Consider the following 23249-nt stretch of genomic DNA (forward strand, 5'->3'; position numbering starts at 1 on the left):
GTGGGTCAGTCGCAAGCGGACTGACTACATAGAGTTATGAAAAATAAGTGTCTTTTACAAGAGAGAGAGAGAGTTTTTTCTATGTAAAGAATGGCTGAATCCCCTTAATGGAGGGGTCTTCTTCATTTTATATCAAACTGAAGCGTGTTCATCATTAAATCCATGGGTTGGTGTGATTGTCAGGATATAATCTGGCTTTATGTCCCATTCCCCTCTTCCCAAGCTGACTTCGCACGATTTGCTGCAGGGAAACGGACGCGTGTGACTCCAATCATGCGGCAGATCTAACGTGTACTGTTTGCCTGCGGGAGCAGGTCGCCCTTCACACGATTTTCCCACGTCAGCCCTTTTTTTCCCAGCATAACATTTTTAAACAGCGGAATTATTAAAAAACATATAGATCAAAAATATTTGTCTCGTTTAAGACTTTCTATGGAGCTAAGATCAAAAGAAACAAAGTCACCAAAAATTACAGAGAAATAATTTCAGAGATGAATAGATATCGGAAGTTTCCTATTCAGGATTAGTTGACTATTTCTTTGTCTCTTCTTCTCCAGCTTCTACTCACCTAAATTTATTCCCTCGTTTCCATCTGAATTTCCCTCTTATTTTAATCCCATAAAACTATTATTATTCTGTTGCCAAGTCCCTTTCATTCCAATTTCTTTACCTTATCATTCCATAAACCTCTACCTGCTTCTTCATTTTTGTTTCTTCCTTTCTTTCCATTTCCCATCTGGGTTTACTTTTCCAGGAAGTTTTGTGTCCATGGGGCAGGAAACCAAGAAGCTTTCCGACGAATACGAAGTCACGGACATTCTCGGAAGAGGAGGATTCTCAGTCGTCAGAAGAGGAGTAAGAAAAATAAGTGGTGAAAAAAATACTGTAGCCATCAAAACACTCAAAAGAGTTTCCCAATCTACTCCATATGCAATTCCAGGCGGCCGCGGCCGTGAGAAAAGCTTAGCTTCAATCGGTTTCTTGGCCCGGAAGCAAGCCTCAATTTCGGATGCTTTACTGACAAACGAGATCCTGGTGATGAGAAAAATCGTTGAAAACGTTTCGCCGCATCCGAATGTTATAGACCTCTACGATGTGTATGAGGATCAAAGTGGAGTTCATTTGGTCCTGGAACTTTGCTCCGGGGGGGAATTGTTTGACAGGATTGTGGCTCAGGAAAGGTATTCGGAGGCTGGAGCCGCGGCGGTGGTGAGGCAGATTGCGGAGGGGTTGTGGGCGCTACACAAGGCGAATATTGTGCACAGGGATTTGAAGCCTGAGAATTGTTTGTTCTTGAGTAAAGATGAGGATTCTCCATTGAAGATTATGGATTTTGGATTGAGTTCTGTGGAGGGTTTTACTGATCCTGTTGTTGGGTTGTTTGGTTCTATTGATTATGTTTCTCCGGAGGCTCTGGCTCAGGATAGAGTTACTTCCAAGAGTGACATGTGGTCTTTGGGAGTGATTTTGTATATCTTACTTTCAGGGTATGTTTTTACTTCTCAAGTTTATGTCAAAATCTTATAATTGTGTGGTTTTGATTATTGTTTTTAAGATACACGTTATAACCACTTTTTATATTTATATCTCAGTTTAACAATATCATTTATCAATCAAGAATATTTTACTATATGAAATTTAACTTTATCTTTGCTTATAATAGCTAAAAGGATTTTACTACCAATAAATATCTCTAAACTTTATAACTTATAATACATGGTAAGACTAAGGTTCTATGTTACAACTAACATATAGTGGTAAAAGTTTATTGTTTAACATTACAAGTCAATTCTTGGAACTGCAAATTTATATCCTTTAAAAAGTATAATGTGAATTGGTTTCATATTATACAAAAGAGAAAAATGGTTTGATTATTTTTGATAATTTTCCTCTTGCAACATTGACAACCAATCCCTTATGTGTAATTATCAGGATTTCCAACTTGTACAGTTCTGATATTTGAAATTCCTGTATTACATTTCAGGTATCCACCTTTCATTGCACAGTCAAATAGGCAAAAGCAACAAATGATAATGGCCGTATGTATAATACAACTTATTCTTCTATCACTAAACAGATAGATAATCTTGTTAATTTGTTTAACAATGGGAGGAAATCCTGATTTTATGTCCAGGGAGACTTCAGTTTCTATGAGAAGACTTGGAAAAACATTTCTTCATCAGCAAAGCAATTGATTACAAGTCTCTTGACAGTTGATCCTCACAGAAGGCCTAGTGCTCAAGAGGTATGCTCTCTTCTTTTGCCCTGGGGTTCCACTATGTTACTGTCCCGGTAACATACCAGATTGTGGTCATGGGCATCTAATGGTTATAACTGTCCTGGTATTGTTACCGAGCCAGTAGCCATAAGAAATTCCCTATTTGATCTTTTGTAGAGCAAGGTTTAGGGTTTGATATTTTGGAGAGCAAGTTAACATACCGGGCCAGTCTTCACTCTTGGGTTGTGGTCATGGGCATCTAATGGTGGAAACTGTCCTGGTAATGTTACCAAGCCAGTAACATAGGTATTCCCCCATTTGATCTTTTGGAAAGCAAGGTTCGAAAACTAAGATATAAACAATTAAGTGATTGATTATAGCTGCATTTGATAGCAGGAGGAACATCATATCTGACAAGTGCCATTAATACTTGAGTAATACTAACCTTATAAAGAGTTATACAAAGAGTCAAATCCAACTAAGGAAAAAAGAGAGAGAGAAAGAAACAATCATGAATTTCAAAGGTTAGATTTGGCTCTTTGTATGCTTCTTTGTAAGGCTAGTATTACTCTTAATACTTACCACACCACATAGATAATTTCTTCAATACCCAACATTTAGTGGAAAGATTGTGAATTACTTTTAACCCATTTTCTTAGTTTGGATTTTGTTTAAGTTGTTTAAACAAAAGAATGAATAGGAGGGAAAAAGGAAAAACAAAAATTTAGTTTGATACTGTGTTTGCTGAACCCTTAGTACATTTAAGACCTAAGATCCCCTGTTCAATATGTTTGTTGAAACAGCTCCTGAACCATCCATGGGTGATTGGTGATTCCGCAAAGGAGGAGCAAATGGATGCAGAAATTGTTTCACGACTGCAGAGTTTCAATGCTCGTCGCAAGCTTCGTGCTGCAGCAATAGCCAGTGTGTTGAGCTGCACATTTTTCTTGAGAACAAAGAAGCTGAAAACTTTGTTAGGTTCCCATGACCTTACAGAGGAGGAGATTGAGAATCTCCGGGTACATTTTAAGAAAATGTAAGCAATCAAACTATTCTGTCTAGTTTTCTTAAACAAAAATATGCAAACACGATAGGAGAAGCACAAATTCTTCTTTTAAGCTAAAAATACGTTCACCTTTCTAAGCAATGAGTGCTATTATATCACTACAGAAACTATTTTTACAGGCTCTGACATGATGTATATTTGAGTGCAGATGTGCAAATGGTGACAATGCTACTCTAACTGAATTTGAGGAGGTGCTGAAAGCAATGAATATGTCATCACTAGTACCTCTAGCACCACGTATCTTTGACCTGTTCGATAACAATCGTGATGGAACAGTTGACATGAGAGAGATACTGTGTGGATTTTCCAGCCTCAGGAATTCTCGAGGAGACGATGCTCTTCGTCTGTGCTTCCAGGTGCATTTCCTTCCCTCTTTTCAAATTGACTTATTGCCAGCACATCTTCAGCAAAACAAACATGTGCTATATAATTGAGCGTGTTCTGTTCATATGTTGAAGATCATAAACAGAACTCACTTGAAAACTGCAACTAGGAGTTCTACATGGATGGAACAACATTGCGTTAAATGAAATGAAGCAGCCAGAATAATTCAACTAAAACTCAAATTTGTCACCAGATGCAGAGAAAAACAAAGAAAATTTTCCCATTCTACTCAGAAATTCAACCTCTTGGAAGTTCTATATCTGTCTTTGCCTTCTCGGCAACCAGCAGAAGCATATAAACTCCTGTCCAATTATTGATTTCTTGATTACCATATCCAAAATCATACATTGAATCTTGTCACTACATACACTGAGAAACTATGGCAATAGTTTTTTCCTGATACTCCAACAAACTTGTATAAACAACCTAGAAGAAAGTATTCATTCAAAGCTAATTATACCTTCTTCTTTTCCTGACAGATGTATGATACAGATCGATCAGGATGCATCACAAAGGAAGAAGTAGCATCCATGCTTAGAGTAAAGCAACTGCCCTAAACTCCCATAAAAGTCATCAAACTTACTAACTTTTGTCATTACCTTCAATATAAGTCTGACAGAGATTATTCTGTGCAGGCTTTGCCCGATGATTGTCTTCCAGCTGATATTACGGAGCCTGGAAAACTGGATGAGATATTTGACCTGATGGATGCCAATAGTGATGGAAAAGTCACATTCGACGAGTTCAAAGCTGCCATGCAGAGAGACAGCTTGCTCCAAGATGCTGTGCTTTCCTCTCTTCGCCAGCAATAGTTTTTCATTCACCATTATCTTTCTAATAAAGTTCTTGTTTTTTATTCCTTTTTTTTCTTCTTCTTAAATTATCTTTCTTCTAGGATTTATGCTACATGCATAGAAACTGGTGGCCAGGAGAGGTTAAACGGTAATTTATTCAAGTTTATTTGAGTTTGGATACAATTTTTTACCATCTAGATTACTGTAACTATCTGTATTATACAAGTAGGGGAAGACCTATTTACCTATTAATGCTCACTTGCTCTTTGCATAATCCTACATATATATATATATAAGGAAGAGAACCAGAGAACTGCTTCAAAGATTACTAAACACAAAGTGCCTTATGTTTATTAGTTGAAAGGAGCCACATTTGTTTCTGTTAAAGATATAAAAGAAAATTACGGGGAACCAATCTTTATCTTTTACACGAGTTTTTCAAATATGAAAACCAATAATATTGGCAGAACAGGGAAGCAATAGAATGAAATCTTGCTCCTAGAAGAGTTAAATATTTTCTCATTAGACAGTCCTTGAATTAAAAAATATTAATAAAATTAAGTCACCTTGAATTGGAGACAAACAAATTATAGTTGGATGAATGATATTGGTGAAGAGCATCCTTAAAACAACAGAAAATTTACAGCATTCAGTAGATACATCATGTTTGAAACTATGAAATATATGTTTAACATGGCAAAATTTAACATGTTTGAAACATAAATACTACTACAGAAATAATAGAAATGTAGTTGAAGGTTAAGAAGAGATTGAATGATTGTGTCATGTTTTTCAGCCAATATGCAAGAGATATGACAATAAGAACAAGTACAAGTAGCACAAATAGCTATCCATTCCATTAGCATATGCAAACCTTGCAGCAGTATCAAATTCAGTTCCATCTATATGGTAACGTTAAACAGTCATTTTTAAGGTAATACTATTTATACTGTCAACTTTACAAATATGATTTATATACCATATGTTAGTTCGGGCTAAACAATTCTAGCCTTCAGAGATAGAAAGATTGAGTCAATCAATAGCATTACAATAATTCAGCTAAGTAGCCTAGAGTGTGAAGCTCGCAAACTAAGCTAAGAAAAAAAAAAAAAAAAAAAAGATTTATGTGTATTACTCCAATTCTCATGAAACGGAGCACAAGTTACAACAGCAAAACAAGTGCTAGAATGCGTTTTTCCTCATATGGAGAACTATTAATTTTGCCCATTGATTTACAAAGACTAGTTTTCATGAAAGGGGAAAAAGAAAGGTTTTATTAGAGCAAGACTTATCTTCGCACAGCAACACTTGATGCACAACACATGATATCAATTTTATAACAATTCTTCCTTTTCCAATTTTTTGTTTTCCTTTTCTTTTCAGTTTAACCAACAAGAGCTAGACAAAGAGTCCATCTTTAAAGATAAACTGGATAATGTTTAAGTACAAGATCAACAAAAATTAAACTTGACAGCATAAAAGGTACTAGTTAGTGTCTTAGTAAAGATATATACAACAACACGCTTTTGTTTCAAGTCAAAGTGAAAGCTTTCAATGTACAAGTTTCTGGTTAACTCCACTAAAAAGCATCAGGATTGCTCAGTAAATTAAGCAATGCACAACAAGATACACTAGAATGAAAATATAATCATAATCACATTCAAACATTGTATAAAGCACCTAACTGCTTAATACAACTTTTTTGTTTCCTAAAGAGATTAAAAAATTAAAGGCACTATAAATCATCACTTTCATCAATACCTTTGGTGCCATCACTGCTTCTCTCCTCCGAACTGTCAATGGAATCATCCATATTTTTCACTTCATGATGAACCAATGTCTGCTCACAGGGTACTGTTACATCCATCCAGCTCAGATCCTCACCCTCCACGGATCCCATGTCCTCCACCCAATCTCCAATGTTTGCATCCATAGCTTCTAAGCATATAGGATCAAGTGTTTCTTTTGAACTCCTGGCTTTAACTCCTTCTGCTCTCCTGTTTGCATAGAGGAAACGCCAATGGATGAGCCTAGATTTTCCAAGCATATACATCAAGGAAAGAAAGTGCTAAATCAAGACAAGAGAATGACAAAAATGTGGAAGGTTTTCAACCAGAAGAAGCAACATCAAAATAAAAAATTCAATTAATAAAACAATGTAAAACCTAAAAATTTGAAACAAAATACCCATGAGTACAGCCACTAAATAAAGAAATTGGCATAAGAAATAAAATTCCTTGAAAGAGAGCAGAAGATAGATAAAAGGACAGCACTAAGAAGTCTAGCCTCGAGAGTGCTATGTTAGTTCTGTTCCTTTCCAAGGCTTTCAATCTCAGCTGGGTGCTGCTTATTCTTGATCCTTTCTTATTGAAAGAATTACGCTTTAGGAAGAATAAAAGAGCAGTAGTCTTGCAGGACTCTGCAATATTGGCCCTTTTTTGAGGAATTTTAAAAGGGGAGGATATCATTTCTTGTGAGCAAAGGTAAATTCTTGAGCTTCCTTGTAGACCCGTGTTCTTCAGAATTTAAAGACACTTCTTTCTAGCCATTCCACAAATGAAGTTGTTCCATACAATTAGGAGCTGCAAACTCCTAATCCTTTGTTGCTTTTTTTTTTTTTTTTTTTTGGCATGGGTGTTCCTTGGTTTTCTCTGTTTCTGTAACTAGAAACAAAAGCTAATAGATACTGTCTTTATAATTTTTGTACCTAGATACAGAGGTTAAAAGTTCTATATTTCTGATCCCCAAGTGGATAACCAGTTCAACTAATTTAACATCTTTAGGTCACTACTATAAAATTATTTGTTTCCTAATAAAAAAAGTAAGGATATGCAAAGTTACCTCTGCTGGAGTTGCAGGTTGTAGTGAACAAATAAGAGATCATTCAACCTCTGGTGTTCCAACCGATTCCTTTTCTTTGAATATATACGTTCAAACATACTCCAACTCCTTCCACATCTGATGATGCTACAGGATTGACTTAATATCCTGACAGCTAACCGTTGCAATTCAGGGTAATCAGCTGCATACAGAGACCACCAAGTAGCTACAAAGAAAACCAAATTCATAACCATCAAATTTTCATTGTGTGCAATAAAGAAGTAAAATTTGATAGACCGAAAGAAATAGATGCTGACCTGGGGCCAATGACTCTCGACCACGTAAAGCCACAGGTCGGCCAAAATCTCCCACTGCTTCCTCATATGAATTTATTTGGCTTGTAATCGTAACTTGAGAAGATATATCAGGCTCTAAGGTTTCAATGCAGTCTAGTAATCCTTTTTGGATGACTTTGTTAGAGGAAAAATTAGCTTTGTAGAATACAGATGGGTTGAGATAGTAAGCAGCTGCATGAAGAGGGCTATGGAATTCTTCCTGCCAAATAAGATCAATAACCCTGAAATATGGCATGAATTCTGATTCATCATTGTCAAATGCCATAATGATGGTCTTCTTTGCTTTTTCCATAGCATCAAATATGTAACCAACAGATGGTCGCTCTTCACAGTCCATAAGATGTAAAAATGAAAGTAAAGGCTTGGTGACCTTCAGAATTTGGTCACTTTGTAACCAGAAGATAGGGTCTACAATGGTTTCTGCCACCTCAACCCCTCCTCTTTGCTTAGAGAAACTTGACTGTATCCAGGCTGTACCAGTGAACACTTGATGGAGATGGTCCTTCAAAGATACAATGTTTTCTAGTGTTAGAAAGATGGAAGTAAACCGTGTAACTGAAAGCTGGAGAATATCCCTTCCACCTGTTTTCTTTCTCATTAAATTGAGGACCCAAGCATTGTTATATATGAACTGAGTTATTCTTTTAGCCTTTACTAAAATCTCATTCACTTCATCCATTCTTCCAATTTCTTCAAGCATCCTGTCAATACATTGCACTCCACATGTGCTGCAGAAAAATGTTCTGTATTTGTCCATTAAGAGTTTTCCTGCAGTTCTACTAATTGGTGAAGTATCAGTCACAAAATTTACAATATTCTTAGGCCCAACTCCTTGAACAATGCTGTCAAACAAATTCAGAAGCGCTTCAGAAGATTTTGTGATGTCTGATGCATCAACAGATTTGAGGAACAAGGTTCCTTTGGGGCAATAAACAAAGAAATTGAATGCTGTACGACCTGTTTTGTCCATCCACCTATCAACTAGGACTGAACATCCTGTCACCTCCCAAGTCTTTCTCAGTTCTTCACAGTATGCCCCTGCATCCTGAACAATTCTGTTCAACAATTTACTCCTCAAAGAGTGATAAGAAGGCATCTTATAACCCGGACCCACGGCAGCAATAGCATCAGCCATCTGTTGAAAGAAATAAGAATTTGAAGCAGAGAATGGTAAGCCAGCGTCATACATAAATCTTGCAACAGCCATATCAGCTTCATTGATGCTCTCTTGTGAAGCAAAATTCTGATGAAGAGGTTGAGCAACAAGAGGTGTAGCAGTTGGAAACTTTTGCTGTTTACGTCTCTTTGTTCGCTTGGAGGTTCCTTCCACAATCTGTTTTCCCCTTCTCCTGCTAGTGCCCTGCACAGAAGGCGGCTTCTCAGTTCGCAATGCATCGTCATCATCATCTCCTTCTTCCATACCCTCAAAGTGTGGTACAAAAGAGTTCTTGCCACTTTTTAAACCTTTCTGCCTTTTTAGCTTTTCCAGAACTTTAAAACCTAAATGTTGTTGAATTTGTAGTTTAACCTCATCAGGTACTTCTTCACATGGAGCTACGTTTCCCCTTTCACCAGCCAAATGTTGCTTTAGTCTGGAGATTCCACCCCCAAGAAAAACTTTATGACAATATTTGCACTTAATCTTCTGCCTACCCCCATTCACCATGGTTCCATGTGCCCAGCCAGGATCTGTCGCTCGAGGGGGTGTTAAACCCTAATGAAAATTACAAGGTCAAAGGTGAAAACATAAAACATGGATAGTAATACAGATTGTGTATATATATAGGAAAGGAAAGCATATGCGAAGATCTAAGTTGCTCACTTTGTTATCCTTGTGTTGCATAGCTGGAAAAGTGTCAATTAATTCTTGAGTTTCCACCATAAGCTATCAATATTCTGATTGAAGCCACAAGAGCAGAACATTATTAAACAGATAGCAGAACAGGAGAATTATAAACATATATTAAAAAACTTAATCTAAATCTTCATTTCCCTGACCAAGCAATGGTGGACAACTCTTAAAGATGACGCCAACAATTCAAAATTGCAAAGAAAACAACTCGTCAACTACTATAACTGCCTTTTACACTGATGCACCACAGCCTAATTATTTAACACTCCCAAAGCATGTGTTCACGGCTAATATAAAGTTTACCGCTGCAGAACAATATAACATGTCAACAAATGAGCATGGTCAAGAACACTAAATTGACTTCTCCATTTCTCAAGCAAAAGCTTCTAACCAGCTCACTTGAAATTTTACAATATCGAGCATTATTGATACGAGAAGGCATTCAGGCACGGTGGAAGTATCGCATTAATTAATCAGATAACAGCATAAAACAACACAAAACTCTAATGTTCGCATTGAACTATATTATATTGTATTGTACCGTATAATATCATATTACGGTAAATACTATACTGTGTTTAGTGCGACATCGGATAATGCGCCTACGAATACATTGAACGGTGTTTATAAATTTGCAATTTAGAACAAGCACAAAAGCAACTCCCAACAATGAAATCCATTGACGTTGTACTCATTTTATCATATTTCTACATTAAAAAAAAAAAAAACACACACACACACTTTTAAGCAAATTCATTTCCAAGAATATAAAAAAAATCAACTCAAGCCAACACAAAACTAACTATTTCACTTCTACACTTGAAACTAAGCTCATAACAATACTGTGATCAGACGCACTTTTGACACACTCCTAAAAGCATTTTCATATGGTTAAAAGTGCTTTTTTGTTAATTGTGCAGCATTTGTCAAAATGTACCTTCTTAAAGGGCACTTCCAAGTACTATTTTTCATCATAAAGTGCTTTTCTACTTCAATTTAATTAATTAACAATAAAGATTAAAAAAATAGACAGTAAAAACCAAAAACCAGATGCTTCAGATCCAGGACCTGTTGATTTTTGCTTAATAATAGTAAAGGAAAAGAAAATACCGGAAAAGAGAAATTTCGCTAGACGCCGAAATATCGGAATCCGCCTCCGAAGAATTGGATCTGAAACACCTACCGTCCGAATCGTGAAACACAAACTTCCGATCCGGTAAGAGGTGAATTTCGGCGATATTTAAAAGTTTTAAGCCATTTACTAATGTTGTTTCGGGGTGTGAAGTGCCGGAGACTCGGGTTAACGATGGCATAGAGAAGATAATGTACGTTGTTCTACTCGTACCGTTTCGTTTCGTACCGTTTCAGATTTTAAATTTTAATTTCTGTTGTTTCTAAATTTTCATTATGTTTTACTGATGGGCTTTTTAGAAAAATAATTTACTATTTTTTTATTATTAAGCAAATAAATTTTTAATTAAAACGTTTGGTAATTCTGAATTGGAGAACTATGTCAAGGCAGTGAAATTCTGGTAATTTTATAGTCAATGTTTTGAAAATCGGACCGGATAATGACCCGTTCAAGGATCTGATTTTCGATTTGACCGGTTTGACTGGTTGGATCGGTCAGTTGGACCGTAATTTATATAGTTTTTGTAGTCCCTAAAGGTTTGAAATTCATCAAAAACACCCCTATAGTGCTCCCTTAAGGTTTGAAATCTATCTAAAACACCCCTGTCACGCAAAGATTCTGGTGAGTGGTGACGGCAGCGACGATCGACGGCCAATCGAAGTGGAATCTTGGGGCTTTTGATGTGCAGGTGTCGGCGACTGTTGGTGGTGCTACGAAGTTCCATCGGCGTCGGAACTAGCCGGAATCAACAAAGAAATCCGACGTCGCGTAAAGCCGTAAACTTTAGGTGGATGGCGATCGACGAAGGCTGGATGACGGCAACTAAAAATGGATGGATTTGGTCGTGGAGATCTCGTCCATCAAATGAGGGTATTTTCTCTGTCGAAAGATGTCGGAATTTAGCTGGGTTTAGCTGCGATTGGACCGCGATTGGACTGCTATTCGACACTATTCCGATGATCCAACAACGGTCCAACAGCAGTCCAATCCAGTTTAACTCCAAATAATGGTTTTTTATATATGTCGGACCGGATTTGCCGTCGGTTGCCAGTCGAACCGGTCCTATCGGGTGGTCCGATCCGATTTTCAGAACACTGGTTATAGTTACCTATAGAAAAATAAATAAAAGCCTTGAACATTGTAATTGAAATCAGTGATTAGAAAGCCGACCCTTGCACTGACCCGGCCAGGCCACCAGGTCACGGGTCGAGCAGTTTAATAGGTTTGATTGGCGGGTTAAACCAGTGTCTATAGATGTAAAATCAAACAAAATCACCCCTGAAAGCTTCTTAAGTCCCCCATAGGTTTGAAATCTTGCATAAATACCCCAAACACCACTGTTAGCATCGGCAAATAGGGCTTATTTCCGGCAACGACAACACTCCCCGTCATTACAAAAACACTCCCCTTAGTCTCCTAACTAAAACTTATCTCACCCTCCCCCGTTCACCTCCCCAGTCACCGACGACAGTGAGCTTTGTTTTGTAATTTCCGACGACATTGTTTTGCGATTTTCGATTAATTCACTCACCAGAAATCGATGTCGTTGCCATCATTCCACTCACCGGCCATTCCTTTTCAAATGCCCTAATATTTCAACCTTCAATTGTTCACGGATTGATGTCCTAATTTCTAGGTTTTGAATAAATAAAAAAATTTGTAACTGAACATTGTAAAGGCGATGGTCACGGTTGAACCGACTAGGCCAGGCCAAGTTCCTAATCACGGATTGAAATGCAGAAAAGTCTTAGATTTTTAATTTTCAAAACTAAATTCCAAATAAGAATAGAATATTCAATAGGAATTGTGTACTTTTAAACATTCAATACATTCTGATTTTAATAGATAATTACTAAAATAATCTTAGAAATAAAATTAATATTACATATAAAAATTATTTAAACAAGATTACAATTATATTCAATAAAACCCATATAATTATTTAGTTGTCTATCAAGTCCTCACGTGAAATATGAACTAAGCTTATACATAAACCTACACGTTGATTCAAACTCAAGACTTTTGGCTTTGATATCATGTAAGCAATCGCTTTACTAAGTTGACATTAGCCATAGAAGAGAAAAGGGAAGTTTTGTGACTGCAGTTTCGAAACAACTTAACAGAAGATTGAACTGCCTACAAAAGCAACAAAATTCAGAAGCAGGAACCTCAAAACAGTCATTAGAGGAGTATGAGATTTGAGAATGAAGAAGTACAAACAAATTATGTGCAGTGTTCATTAAGTAAATGTAGGAGTCTTCTTCTTCACAACTTACATGTACAAATCAAGTAACCAAAATGTTACACAAGAAATAGTGATATATATATATATATAATTTTTTTTTTCTAGACGTTAGAAATGTAATTGACCATCACCTAAACTATAACTAATCGACATCGATTAGCAGTAAACATAACCTAACTACCAACTAATTTCCATTTCTATCAATCTTCCACATTCACAATGCTACATAAAATTTGGTTATTTCACCAAAAGGGACACACCTTTCTTGGCTCTATATATGCTACAAGCTTCTCACCTCTGGTTTCAGTCAGCCTGCAAGGGAAATGATAAAGACGCTCTCGCTTAAACATTTCAACCATTCCCAACAGCTTGATTATTTCGAAGATAATACAATCTAATTGACTAAGATTCAACCATTTGGCCAGAAAAGTTCTTAGAAACAATTCATTTGAATAATGAAAACTGCAGCATTTAATGAAAAATGTCACACAGTAATTGTTAAGTGTAACTGCAAAGTAGCACATCTAATTGAATAGATTAAATGTCTTAAAGCAAACATTCAAGGTCCTTTTTTAAGAATAAATTAAGGCGAGGGACGACCGCCAATTTCAGACATTAGAATCACTACATCAGCTTTGATTACTTTTTATATGTCCGTTCCCATTCCAAAACCTGGGACATAATCATTCTCATTCTTAGTGTACAAGGGACAAACTTGCCACTTCTTTTAGTATATTACCAACTTGAAACTTTCTTTATCTCTTATATACGTTTCAAGAGGAGAGTGAAAGAATGAGGAATAGAGTGACTAAAAGAGTGTTATTAACAACTCTTTCAATAAATTCATATTTCTAAGAACCGCAATATTGAATATCTTGAGATACACAAGCTTTGGGAACAAAGACACGATAAACTGTAGCACTAGAGCAATGAAACTGAATGGAGACTAACGGAGAATAGCAAATAAATAAAGTCATTATAAGGATGCAATGACACGTAGAATTATTTCATGAAAGATAGGGAGGTTGTTTAGGTAGGTTACGGACATACTATGAATTCTCTCAAAGTCACACTGACCACAGTGACAACAATGTATCTGACCGTCTTTCGACAGCAGGAGAAACAACAGTGACTCAGGTTTTCGGTTTGTTAAATATAAACTCATGCAGATTCATACTTCCAGATGCAGAAGTATATTCTTGGCATTTTAAATCAAAAGTCCTAAATGGTTGTTTCTCCCATATTTTTAGTACATTATTTCAACCAACCAAACAACATTGCCACTTCATCGGACCAGAACCATCCTTTTGCCTTAAACTAAGCTAGCTTCATAAATTTTTGCAACATGTCTTTTTATAGTGCTTATTTTTTACCTGACACAACAATACAAAGCTTTTAATTCAGTCACATCAGGAACTTAACAGAACTGCTCTCCGGAAAACAGAAATAAAGAATGAAGCTTTAGTGAATAGTTAATTATAGCAACACTGATAATTGATGAATGCAACAGGAAAGTGTATACTTACAGCTTTCACAGTTGCTCACGGATGTAGGCCATTGATTTCAACATGGAACCCAGTGTATCTCGTGACACTTGAAATTTCACCTCTGTTTCTCCTGAAGTTGTCTTTGTATCTTGCAGCTGAGTGCATAAATAATCAGCAATTAGTTAAAAATATTAGGCTCCGTTTGGTTCACATTTTTATGTTTTTGGCAAAAGTTTTTTGAAAAAAGTTAAAAAAAAGTTGAATTGAGCGGGTATTACGATGTAAGATTTACAAATTAATAAAATACCCCCTATGTTTGTTTTTTTACAAAACACCCCTATAATAAAACATTAAAAGTTAACAAAAACACCCCCAACCCACCCATCAAATACAGACAGCCGGCCACCACCACCTGAGGGTGGCCGGAGTCGCCGTATTGGTGCATGACCGGCTGGATCTTGCCGGTCGTGCGCCAATATGGCCATTGACGACCAGATCTGGCCGCATTTGCTCGTCAACGACGGCCAAAGATACGGCCGTCATTGATGGTCAACGACGACCATATGTTGGCTGTCGTTGACGTCTGGTTACGGCCAAAGATCTGGCCGTCAACGGCCAGATCTGGCCTTTTCCGGCCAGATCCACCATGGATCTGGCCGGAAAAGGCTAAATCAACGTACTACAGGCAAGATCCAACCGGTAGTGTGCCATCCTACCAGATTCCGACCAACTTCCGGTAGTGGTGGCCGAAATCTGGTATAATGTGGGCTTAGAGGTTTTTGCAATTTCGAAAAAAAATATTTAGGGGTATTTAATTAAATTAACAAATTTAGGGGGTTTAAAAAAAATTTAATAATATTGGATAATATTGTGAGTTTTTGGGCATTTTACTGTTTAACTTTTTTGAGAATACTAATAATATTATTCCCAAAAACCAACCAAACGGAGCCTTAATAACTTAATATCACCTCATCAAAAATTAAGAACAGCTCACACAAACAAAACCAATGATCAAATACCCAAAACGTTGTACAGACACAAGATGCAAAGCTCACTCATACATGAAGAGGGCTTAGCGTCAGCCTTATTTGAATCTTAGCAAGGGAAAAATAGATAGTGTTCAATTTCTTAATCAAAGACAATAAGAATGAAAATATATTAATAAATTTAAAGGTATTTCCTTTCATACAAAAATCTGATATAAAATTGAACTCAAGTTTATAGTTCAAAACTTCACACATATTTTAGAGTTTAAAAGTTGAAAGTTCACACCCATGTTCATGAAGCACATCATGATTCTCACACTGTAAAATCTTGTAGAACAATCAACTTAAATTGTTTCAAGTTTCCACTTTGGCACATAAAAGGACATACATAATTAGAAACAGAAGCCATTTACTAATCAGAAAAATGTTGGAGCTAGGAGCATGATACAAGTTATCATGCTCAACTGAAGTCGTCTTTTACAACATATAACATAGATATAAGAGAGAAACTGCAGACTTGAATGTGGCTCAAAAAAATCTTCAATCGCAATGAGAAATTAAAGAGAAAGTGAGATAAAACAAATATAAAAAGAGACAAAGACAGCTTTCAAAATAAAACTAATTCTTGTAAAATTATTTAGTTTGTAACGATAAATGCGAACTTGTGAAAAGTCCTAATATTTCACCAGATAAATGTGGTAATATGAGTTATCAGCATGAAGAATATTAATTTGATCACCAAAAAGGCTAATCCCCATAACATAGCATAAGAAGACTGCTAAACAATCAAGAATGTGCCATTTTTTTTAAGCTTGGAGAAACTTTGGAGTGAAATGTGGGACATCCTTTCTCTTGAAAAACATAGTCACTCCTGTATTTGTAAACTAAAAAATTTTTCTCACAATCTGAGTCGGTGCTGTCAATTAAAGAAAATCATTATATTTCCATAAGTACTGCAGATACGTACCAAGTTACCGACCAATAGAGATAAAGTTGTCACTATTCCAGATAAAAAAAAAAAGTCAATACTCGATCAGTGTCAGCTCGTAACCCAATAAAGTCTATCCTTCAGATATTGCAGCAAAATTTCATTTTGAAAGACTTATTAATGATTAGTATAGATTGGTGTTTGCGTCTGCTTTTTCCTTCCAAGGATTATAAATGTTAACTGTTTTACTTACCATTATATGGGTATGTTAAATAGTGCTCTCTTACAGAAAGAGTGTTCATAATTTCATTAAGTTAAAAAGAAAGAGGTTTTTTCCACCTGTTATGAAGCAAGAAATAAGACTTGGTTTAGTGGATCAATATAGCCCATCTGCACGTTTCAATCACAGATTTTTTTATATTTACAGAGGCATTAACCAACCCCTTAAACTCCAATCCAAAGATCATTGTATCTGAGAACAAGAAGAATACAAAGCAGAACCAAACATCCTTCTATTGTTTTTTAAGAAAAATTGATAATCAGCACTTACATTGGTCAACTTAAAATATTATCAAAAAAGACATATATGCCTAACAACTCCAACAAATTACAGAAATAATAGCATAAAATCATTCCACTTAAAGCAGATATATTATCTAACCTCCTAGGTAAAATCTGTTTAACTTAACGCAAAGAAGCTTCCAATTATTATGAATTTCAATGCACTGAAGCATCATTTTCTATTACTTGCTCAACTACCTTCCTGTTTCACTAATTCAACAAACTCAATATTCTTAAAAAGATACTGTCCTATGCTCAGTTAAACTGGTTTTGGGGTGACATAAAAATCCCCTTATACTGTTATTGCGACCAAATTGCAAATTTACAACAAAATCAAGTCATCTATTATCGCCTATCTTTCTGACAATCTGAATTATACTGTAATAGCAGGAATATTTGAAAAGTAACAGCAACAAGCAAAATAAAGCTTTTCCAAAATAATAGAACAATACAGTTAAAATTAACTAAAAAGAAAATGAAGACAAAATTCGAGTTTGCATACCTTCAGATTGATGACGGCAACCTTATTTGCTGGTGCTGAGAGTTGCTGACTGATGTAGGCCATGGATCTCAACATCGGTTCCAGTGTGACCCTTGTTAGTCTGAATTGTACCTCAGTCTCTCCTGAAGGATTCTTTCCATAATCTTGCAGCTAAAGAAGAATTACAAGACATTTAAAATACATACACAGACGATGTATATCGAAAGAAATCCACTCCAGTTATACTTGTTAACCGTAACATGTGCTTAATTCGTTTGAAGAAAAATATAAGCATATAATAAAGTAATTATCATTGAAACATCAAGGGAGACTGCATTTGTGAAAAGGTATAGGATAAGATTGATCTATTCCACAGTACAGAATGCACAGGAATGCATATTTGTTAACATTGCATAAACTCACTCAACTCTAAAAGCAGATGAACTGCATCTTGAATTCATCAAATAAAGGTCTCAAAACAATGCAAACAGTTAAGTTAATAAAAATAACCAGCACAAAGGCAATGAAAGGCATGAATACCTTCAAGCTGATGACAGCTACTTTACCAGCTGGGCTTGAATTTTTATTCTCTATCACCCACGTCATGGACTTGAAACAAGTGAGCACCACCTACATCAACAAACAATATCTAGATATTACCACCAAATACACAACAGTACCTATAAAATTTATTGTCATACTTCATACCGGGCTGTCGGGAGTGCCACAATCACGGTGAATAGACACAGGGGCCATACTGGGCTGATTCAAATCAGAAACATGAACCCCAGAATCATTTAGATTAAAGCGATGCGGCATTGTCTCTTGCCATGGCCATAACGATGGGACCATTTCAGGAACTGATGGAGAAGTTCTCTTGTTACTGTCTTCATGACCATTCCCAGATCCCTGAGAGCTTGGAGGTGTGACTTTAGCAACATTCTTCTTTACCACAGCAATCTTTTTCCCACCCTCTCTTAGAGCAGCAATTGCTGCATTGTAAGTCTCCACTGCTATTGCCCCTTCTTCAGCATATTTGATTGCTTCTCGACAAAGATTGTTGAAGCGTAAGGTGAGAGTCTCAATACCTTGTGTATCTGCGTTTTGGTCATCCAGCCCAATCCAAGATTTGGCATTCCTTGTCCATCGCTTTAATATATAATGGCTTGGAAGGGTAAGAACATTTGTTACTGTGAAGACAGTTAATATATGTCTACAGAGAATGCCTGAGTATTCAAACATTTGACAACTGCAAGTTGCTTTCATCTCTGAAACATTCAACGTGACTATGTAAGCCTTGTCATCATGTTCGTATTTTGCAACCCGAAATTTACTGACCACCCCATCACCCTCGATCTTATTTGCAGTATATACAAAAGTTTCAACTAGTTCATCCTGAAACTTTCCAAAAACTTTCTTGGTATAGAGGTTGGCTGCCTGTTGTTCCATTGGTGAGGGTGTCTTTAGCACTGGTGTGGTACAGATAGTATCATAATCTGCTTCTATTTCCTTTTCTATAGAATGTTCTAAAGCCCTTTCATACTGCTTAAAGAATAATGGAATGGTGGTCTGTTGATTCACAAACCCATCAAAGAAGGAGTTAACACCTTGGTTTGAAGAAAGTGCAGCAAAAAAAGTGCCTCGAAAATAAACTGGGGCCCACTGTCTGCGAGCATTGTATACTGCATGAAGCCACTCATTCTTTAGGAGGTCATATTTCTCAAGGAGACAGCACCATGATGACTCAAAGTCCTCAATTGTCTCAGAAAAGTTTATGCAGCTATACAGTTCGCCATAGAAGGATGGATGAGAAAGGTAGATATGAGCCAGCCTTTCTTGGCCTTCTCTCAAGATATGCCACTTGCAAATGCAATGACGAGTAGCTGGGAACACCTGAGCAACAGCTACTTGTATGGCCCTATCTTGGTCAGTGGTGATAGAGACTGGAGGCCGATCATTCATTGCAGAGAGCCATGTCCTAAATAGCCATGAAAAGGAAGATTCTGACTCGTCTAGAAGTAATGCACAACCAAACAGAACCACATGACCATGATGATTTACACCAGTGAAAGGAGCAAAGGGGACCTGATACTGATTTGGTCTATACATTGTGTCAAAAATAACTGCATCGCCAAAGTGACTATAAGCTATCCTTGATCTGGCATCAGCCCAGAAAACATTAGTCATGCGGTTCTCATCATCAAGTTGTATTGCATAATAGAAGCCTGGGTTTTCAGCCTGCACCTTCTTGAAATAGTTAAGAAGATTTTGGGCATCTTTTCCCAGGGTTCTCTTTCGACCAGGAGATCTAAAATAGTTTACAGGGGAAAAATTTCGAGCTGCACGATTTGATTCTACAGGGGAGACATTCCTTATATGATTTGTTTCATAAGATACATGATTTCCATCCACTGTAACATAAAGATCATTTGAGACGTCCAGCGATCCAGAAGAATTCTTCGCAGCACCAGCAAAATGTCGACGAGGTCGAAGGTATTGAACCTTATTAGAAGTCGCCATAGAATGGTTATGGTCCTCCACAAACTTCGTCAAAATCCATTTTTCTGAATCATTTCTCTCTATCCTAAGCATCGCATTGCAGCTTTCGACATTCTTTCTCTTAAACACTTCCCTGGAACATGCAAACTCCCAAGTTATAATAGGGCCATCTGGCTTAGCACGGGTAAACTGACCATTTTGGGTGGCAAAACCCATAAGCTTGGCATAAGCCTCGTATAAGGTCTTGGCAGCCTCTTCTGAGTCAAATTCCATGCCGAGGCATGGTTTAGAACTCTGATCATCATCGCAATTTCTAAGCTCTTCTGAAGAATTTTCAGTTACAGGGTGTCTCTCTGACTTATCAGGTTCAGCATTTGTTGCCACATAGTCATCACCTTTTTCTCCATCCGCATCTACCACTGCAACATCCATCTTTGTTGCTTATTAGATATGAAAACCAATACTTCCTTTTTCTCAGCAGGCTATAGCCACTGCCTCATGCTTATCCCAAATTCAGCAGAAGCAGAAACAGCCTTCATTTAAAAAATACCTATCTGTAAATGTTCATACCCAAATGGAAAAAATAAAATAAATAAATAATAGTTGTGAAAGTCAAACAAAAAGAAACATCTAAAACCAAACTTTAAAGTCTATGAACACTAATTGTAGAAAGCCAGACTTTAAAGTGTATTGCAGCTCATCTAAACCCCAGAAAACAGGGTAACAGTTCTTCTTTTCGCAATGCCAATAGCATCTCCCAACTATCTTAGGTAATAGCTCCAATCCAACACTCAGGCAGTATTTTTTTCTTTCTATCATGATAAACCACAAAAAGTATTCTAAAAGAATTCGAGGCTGCATTTTGTTGCTGGGACTGAGACCCTAAAATTGGAAATGAAAGAATAAACTCCAACTCCGTATTTTTCCAACTGCAACTTGTTTCCAAATCTGCCTGTGTGTTTAACTGATCTCATAGTTCATTGATTACAATCCACAAGTACAACACTGCTAGAGGCCTAAATGTGATTTATTATCAATACTTAATAATCAATTCCAAGATTTTAACGTATCCTATTGATAATTATTAGAAAACTAAAGCAAAATACTTGACCAGTGAGACTCATGGATAAATTCTCAAGATACCTTCAATTAAGCACTTAAAGATAAACTACTCAACAGAATTTTCACTTTTGAGTTACAAAAATGGACCTAATTTTGCTTCCTAGAGCAATCAAAACACTTCAAGAAATGCAAACAATGCAAAGCCTGAACATAATCTTCGTTGCCACAAAATTAACTTAAAAAGTTGTAATTACAAAATTGAAATAGCACAAGCGGCAAGATCAACAATGGCAGACAAAACAATTCCCTACAATCTGAAGAACAAAAAACAGAACCACACTCCAAGATAATGCTAAAACCACATTTTTGTTTCCAAAAACAAACCAACTCCAACTTCAACTTCAAACACTGACAACCCTCACTTCCCATTTCAGCATCAACATCTCCAGAGGAAGAAACTTTCTACTCATTAGCCATAAAGAACAAGAACCCACTAAGAAACTACAAAAACAAACCAGAAAAATAATTAAAAAAAAGAAAAAACTGACCTGAGTATGTGAATAAAAGAGGTGAAAAGTGAATTGAAGTGAAGTTCGAGAATCGTGTAGAAGTGGGTAAGTGAGGGGTTAGGGTTTTGAGTTAAAAAGGGAAAATTTTTGAAGGTGAGTTGAGTTGGGAGTTGAGTTTGAGAGGAGTCTTTTGTCTGTGCGTGAATGTTGTTTGAGTAGGACCCGTCGATCCCAGAAATGACATCAACTCCTTTCTTGTTTGATTGTTATTACTTTTGTTTTCTTGCATTTTCACCCCCACCTTTCTACTGTAACTTTTTCTTTCGCTTTTGATAGGGCTTCCCATTTGCTAGGTATCTTGATAATCTTTGAAAAATTTTAATAAAATCCAAAATTTTGAGTTGGACTTTAATATTTTTAGTTTGAAAATCAATTTTAGAGTTAAAATTAATTAATTAATTAAAAATTACTAAAGAATATTTACTTTGAAAATTATAGGGTTAATTTTATTGGCCCATGAGGAATCCTTAAATCTCAAGCATTATAACGATTTAAAATTTTTTATCAAAAACCTCTCAATTTTTTAGTTTTTTTTTTTTTTTTATGTTTTCAAAGTTTTTATTATTAGTATTATTGATTTTATGGATATTTAATTAGTGTTCTTAAAACTATTGGATGTTTAAATCTTAACAATCTCTCGGCAAATGAAATTAATCTAAAATTAATTTCTAAAAATTGCTTTGAAAATGATTATGATAAACCTTGTTTTGATAAATATCTTTATATTTTTTTTTCAAAAACGAAAAATGGTATTTAAATTCTAAATTAAATGATTCAATTATATAACATTAGGCCTACATTTACTCCTAATCTTAAATTTGTGTTATTATAAATTATGATTTTATATATAAAATGTATAATGATGATCATGTATATGAGAAATTAATCCTTATGTGGTTTAAAATACATAATAATCAGTTAAGAATGCATTTAATATTTATTCGAAAATTAATTTTAAAGTAAAACATTTGTTAAAAAAAAAAAAATCAACCCTTATATAATTGTTGTATTAAGAAAAAAATGATTTCTGAGTTTTTCATAATTATGTACCATCAAATCAAATGACTGAATTAAGATTAAATTAATTGAGGGACAAATTGAAAATTTAATTGTGTTTAACTTTTAAAAGCATTAATCAAATCACGTACAAAAAATCTATGAAAAGAGGTTTAAAAGATAATTTTAAAAGTACTACTAAAAAAATATGTTGTACTACTTTTAAATGACAAGAATACGAGATTGGAAATTTAGAATTAGGGCCGGCTCAAGCCTTACTTTGGGCCTCGTTAAAATACTTTTGTTGGAGTTTGAGTAGGCAAGAGGATCAAAATAAAAGAGACTCTGATATTTTTTAGAGGGTAAAAGAGATAATTAAAAGGGTGTTGGAGTATACGCAAGAGATATCTTTAGATAAATTAAATTTAATTATATTGAATGATTTTGAATCGTGAATACATCACCTATTTGTATAAAAATTTAACTATATAATAAGAAAACATAATATGCAATAATGTCTATAATTTCCTAGGATAAGAAAACACAGTATTGTTTCACAATTAAGGAAACATATAAATTGCATTCTATTTTGCACTCTGACAACTTTCATTAGATTTTAACTTTTATTAAAATATTTTCAGATTAATAATTACTATTTTCGAAAGTAAAATTTTGGTATTAAATAATTTTTCCTTTGTTGAAATTTAGAACACGTAACTTTATATTTATATTGTTGAAATTTAGGACATGTAACTTTATATTTATATCGACAAGAAAAATTTACAAAAAAGACTTAAATAACACCACTCTTTT

At 35.6% G+C, this 23249-nt stretch overlaps 3 protein-coding genes across 6 annotated transcripts; 1 reads left to right on the top strand and 2 right to left on the bottom strand.

Annotated features, from left to right (window-relative positions):
* The first annotated feature begins 667 nt into the window (after nucleotides 1-667).
* Nucleotides 668-4645, top strand: LOC116118754 (calcium and calcium/calmodulin-dependent serine/threonine-protein kinase-like). Of its 2 annotated transcripts, XM_031404729.1 has the most exons (7): nucleotides 673-1487; nucleotides 1985-2039; nucleotides 2135-2245; nucleotides 3022-3254; nucleotides 3433-3640; nucleotides 4148-4207; nucleotides 4304-4645. In XM_031404729.1, the coding sequence occupies exons 1-7, from the start codon at nucleotides 769-771 to the stop codon at nucleotides 4478-4480; spliced, it is 1563 nt and encodes a 520-aa protein (XP_031260589.1). In that variant the 5' UTR covers nucleotides 673-768; the 3' UTR covers nucleotides 4481-4645. The 2 variants fall into 2 exon arrangements, with proteins under 2 accessions (XP_031260590.1, XP_031260589.1); XM_031404730.1 differs by lacking the exons at nucleotides 4148-4207; nucleotides 4304-4645 and adding an exon at nucleotides 3743-3984 and having other exon boundaries at nucleotides 668-1487.
* Nucleotides 4646-4807: 162 nt separating this feature from the next.
* Nucleotides 4808-10841, bottom strand: LOC116118736. Of its 2 annotated transcripts, XM_031404706.1 has the most exons (6): nucleotides 10601-10841; nucleotides 9461-9534; nucleotides 7600-9352; nucleotides 7304-7508; nucleotides 6224-6459; nucleotides 4808-5084 (listed from the first exon to the last, which is right to left on the bottom strand). In XM_031404706.1, the coding sequence occupies exons 2-6, from the start codon at nucleotides 9518-9520 to the stop codon at nucleotides 5050-5052; spliced, it is 2289 nt and encodes a 762-aa protein (XP_031260566.1). In that variant the 5' UTR covers nucleotides 9521-9534; nucleotides 10601-10841; the 3' UTR covers nucleotides 4808-5049. The 2 variants fall into 2 exon arrangements, with proteins under 2 accessions (XP_031260566.1, XP_031260567.1); XM_031404707.1 differs by lacking the exon at nucleotides 4808-5084 and having other exon boundaries at nucleotides 5780-6459.
* Nucleotides 10842-12835: 1994 nt separating this feature from the next.
* LOC116118748 (protein FAR1-RELATED SEQUENCE 3-like) lies at nucleotides 12836-21598 on the bottom strand. Of its 2 annotated transcripts, none has more exons than XM_031404719.1 (6): nucleotides 21420-21598; nucleotides 18019-20342; nucleotides 17851-17940; nucleotides 17332-17481; nucleotides 14394-14509; nucleotides 12836-13179 (listed from the first exon to the last, which is right to left on the bottom strand). In XM_031404719.1, the coding sequence occupies exons 2-5, from the start codon at nucleotides 20239-20241 to the stop codon at nucleotides 14399-14401; spliced, it is 2574 nt and encodes an 857-aa protein (XP_031260579.1). In that variant the 5' UTR covers nucleotides 20242-20342; nucleotides 21420-21598; the 3' UTR covers nucleotides 12836-13179; nucleotides 14394-14398. The 2 variants fall into 2 exon arrangements, with proteins under 2 accessions (XP_031260579.1, XP_031260578.1); XM_031404718.1 differs by having other exon boundaries at nucleotides 18019-20363.
* Between the last annotated feature and the right edge of the window lie 1651 nt (nucleotides 21599-23249).

This window comes from Pistacia vera, unplaced genomic scaffold, assembly GCF_008641045.1.
Source record: "Pistacia vera cultivar Batoury unplaced genomic scaffold, PisVer_v2 Contig858, whole genome shotgun sequence".
NCBI classification, from domain to species: Eukaryota; Viridiplantae; Streptophyta; class Magnoliopsida; order Sapindales; family Anacardiaceae; genus Pistacia; species Pistacia vera.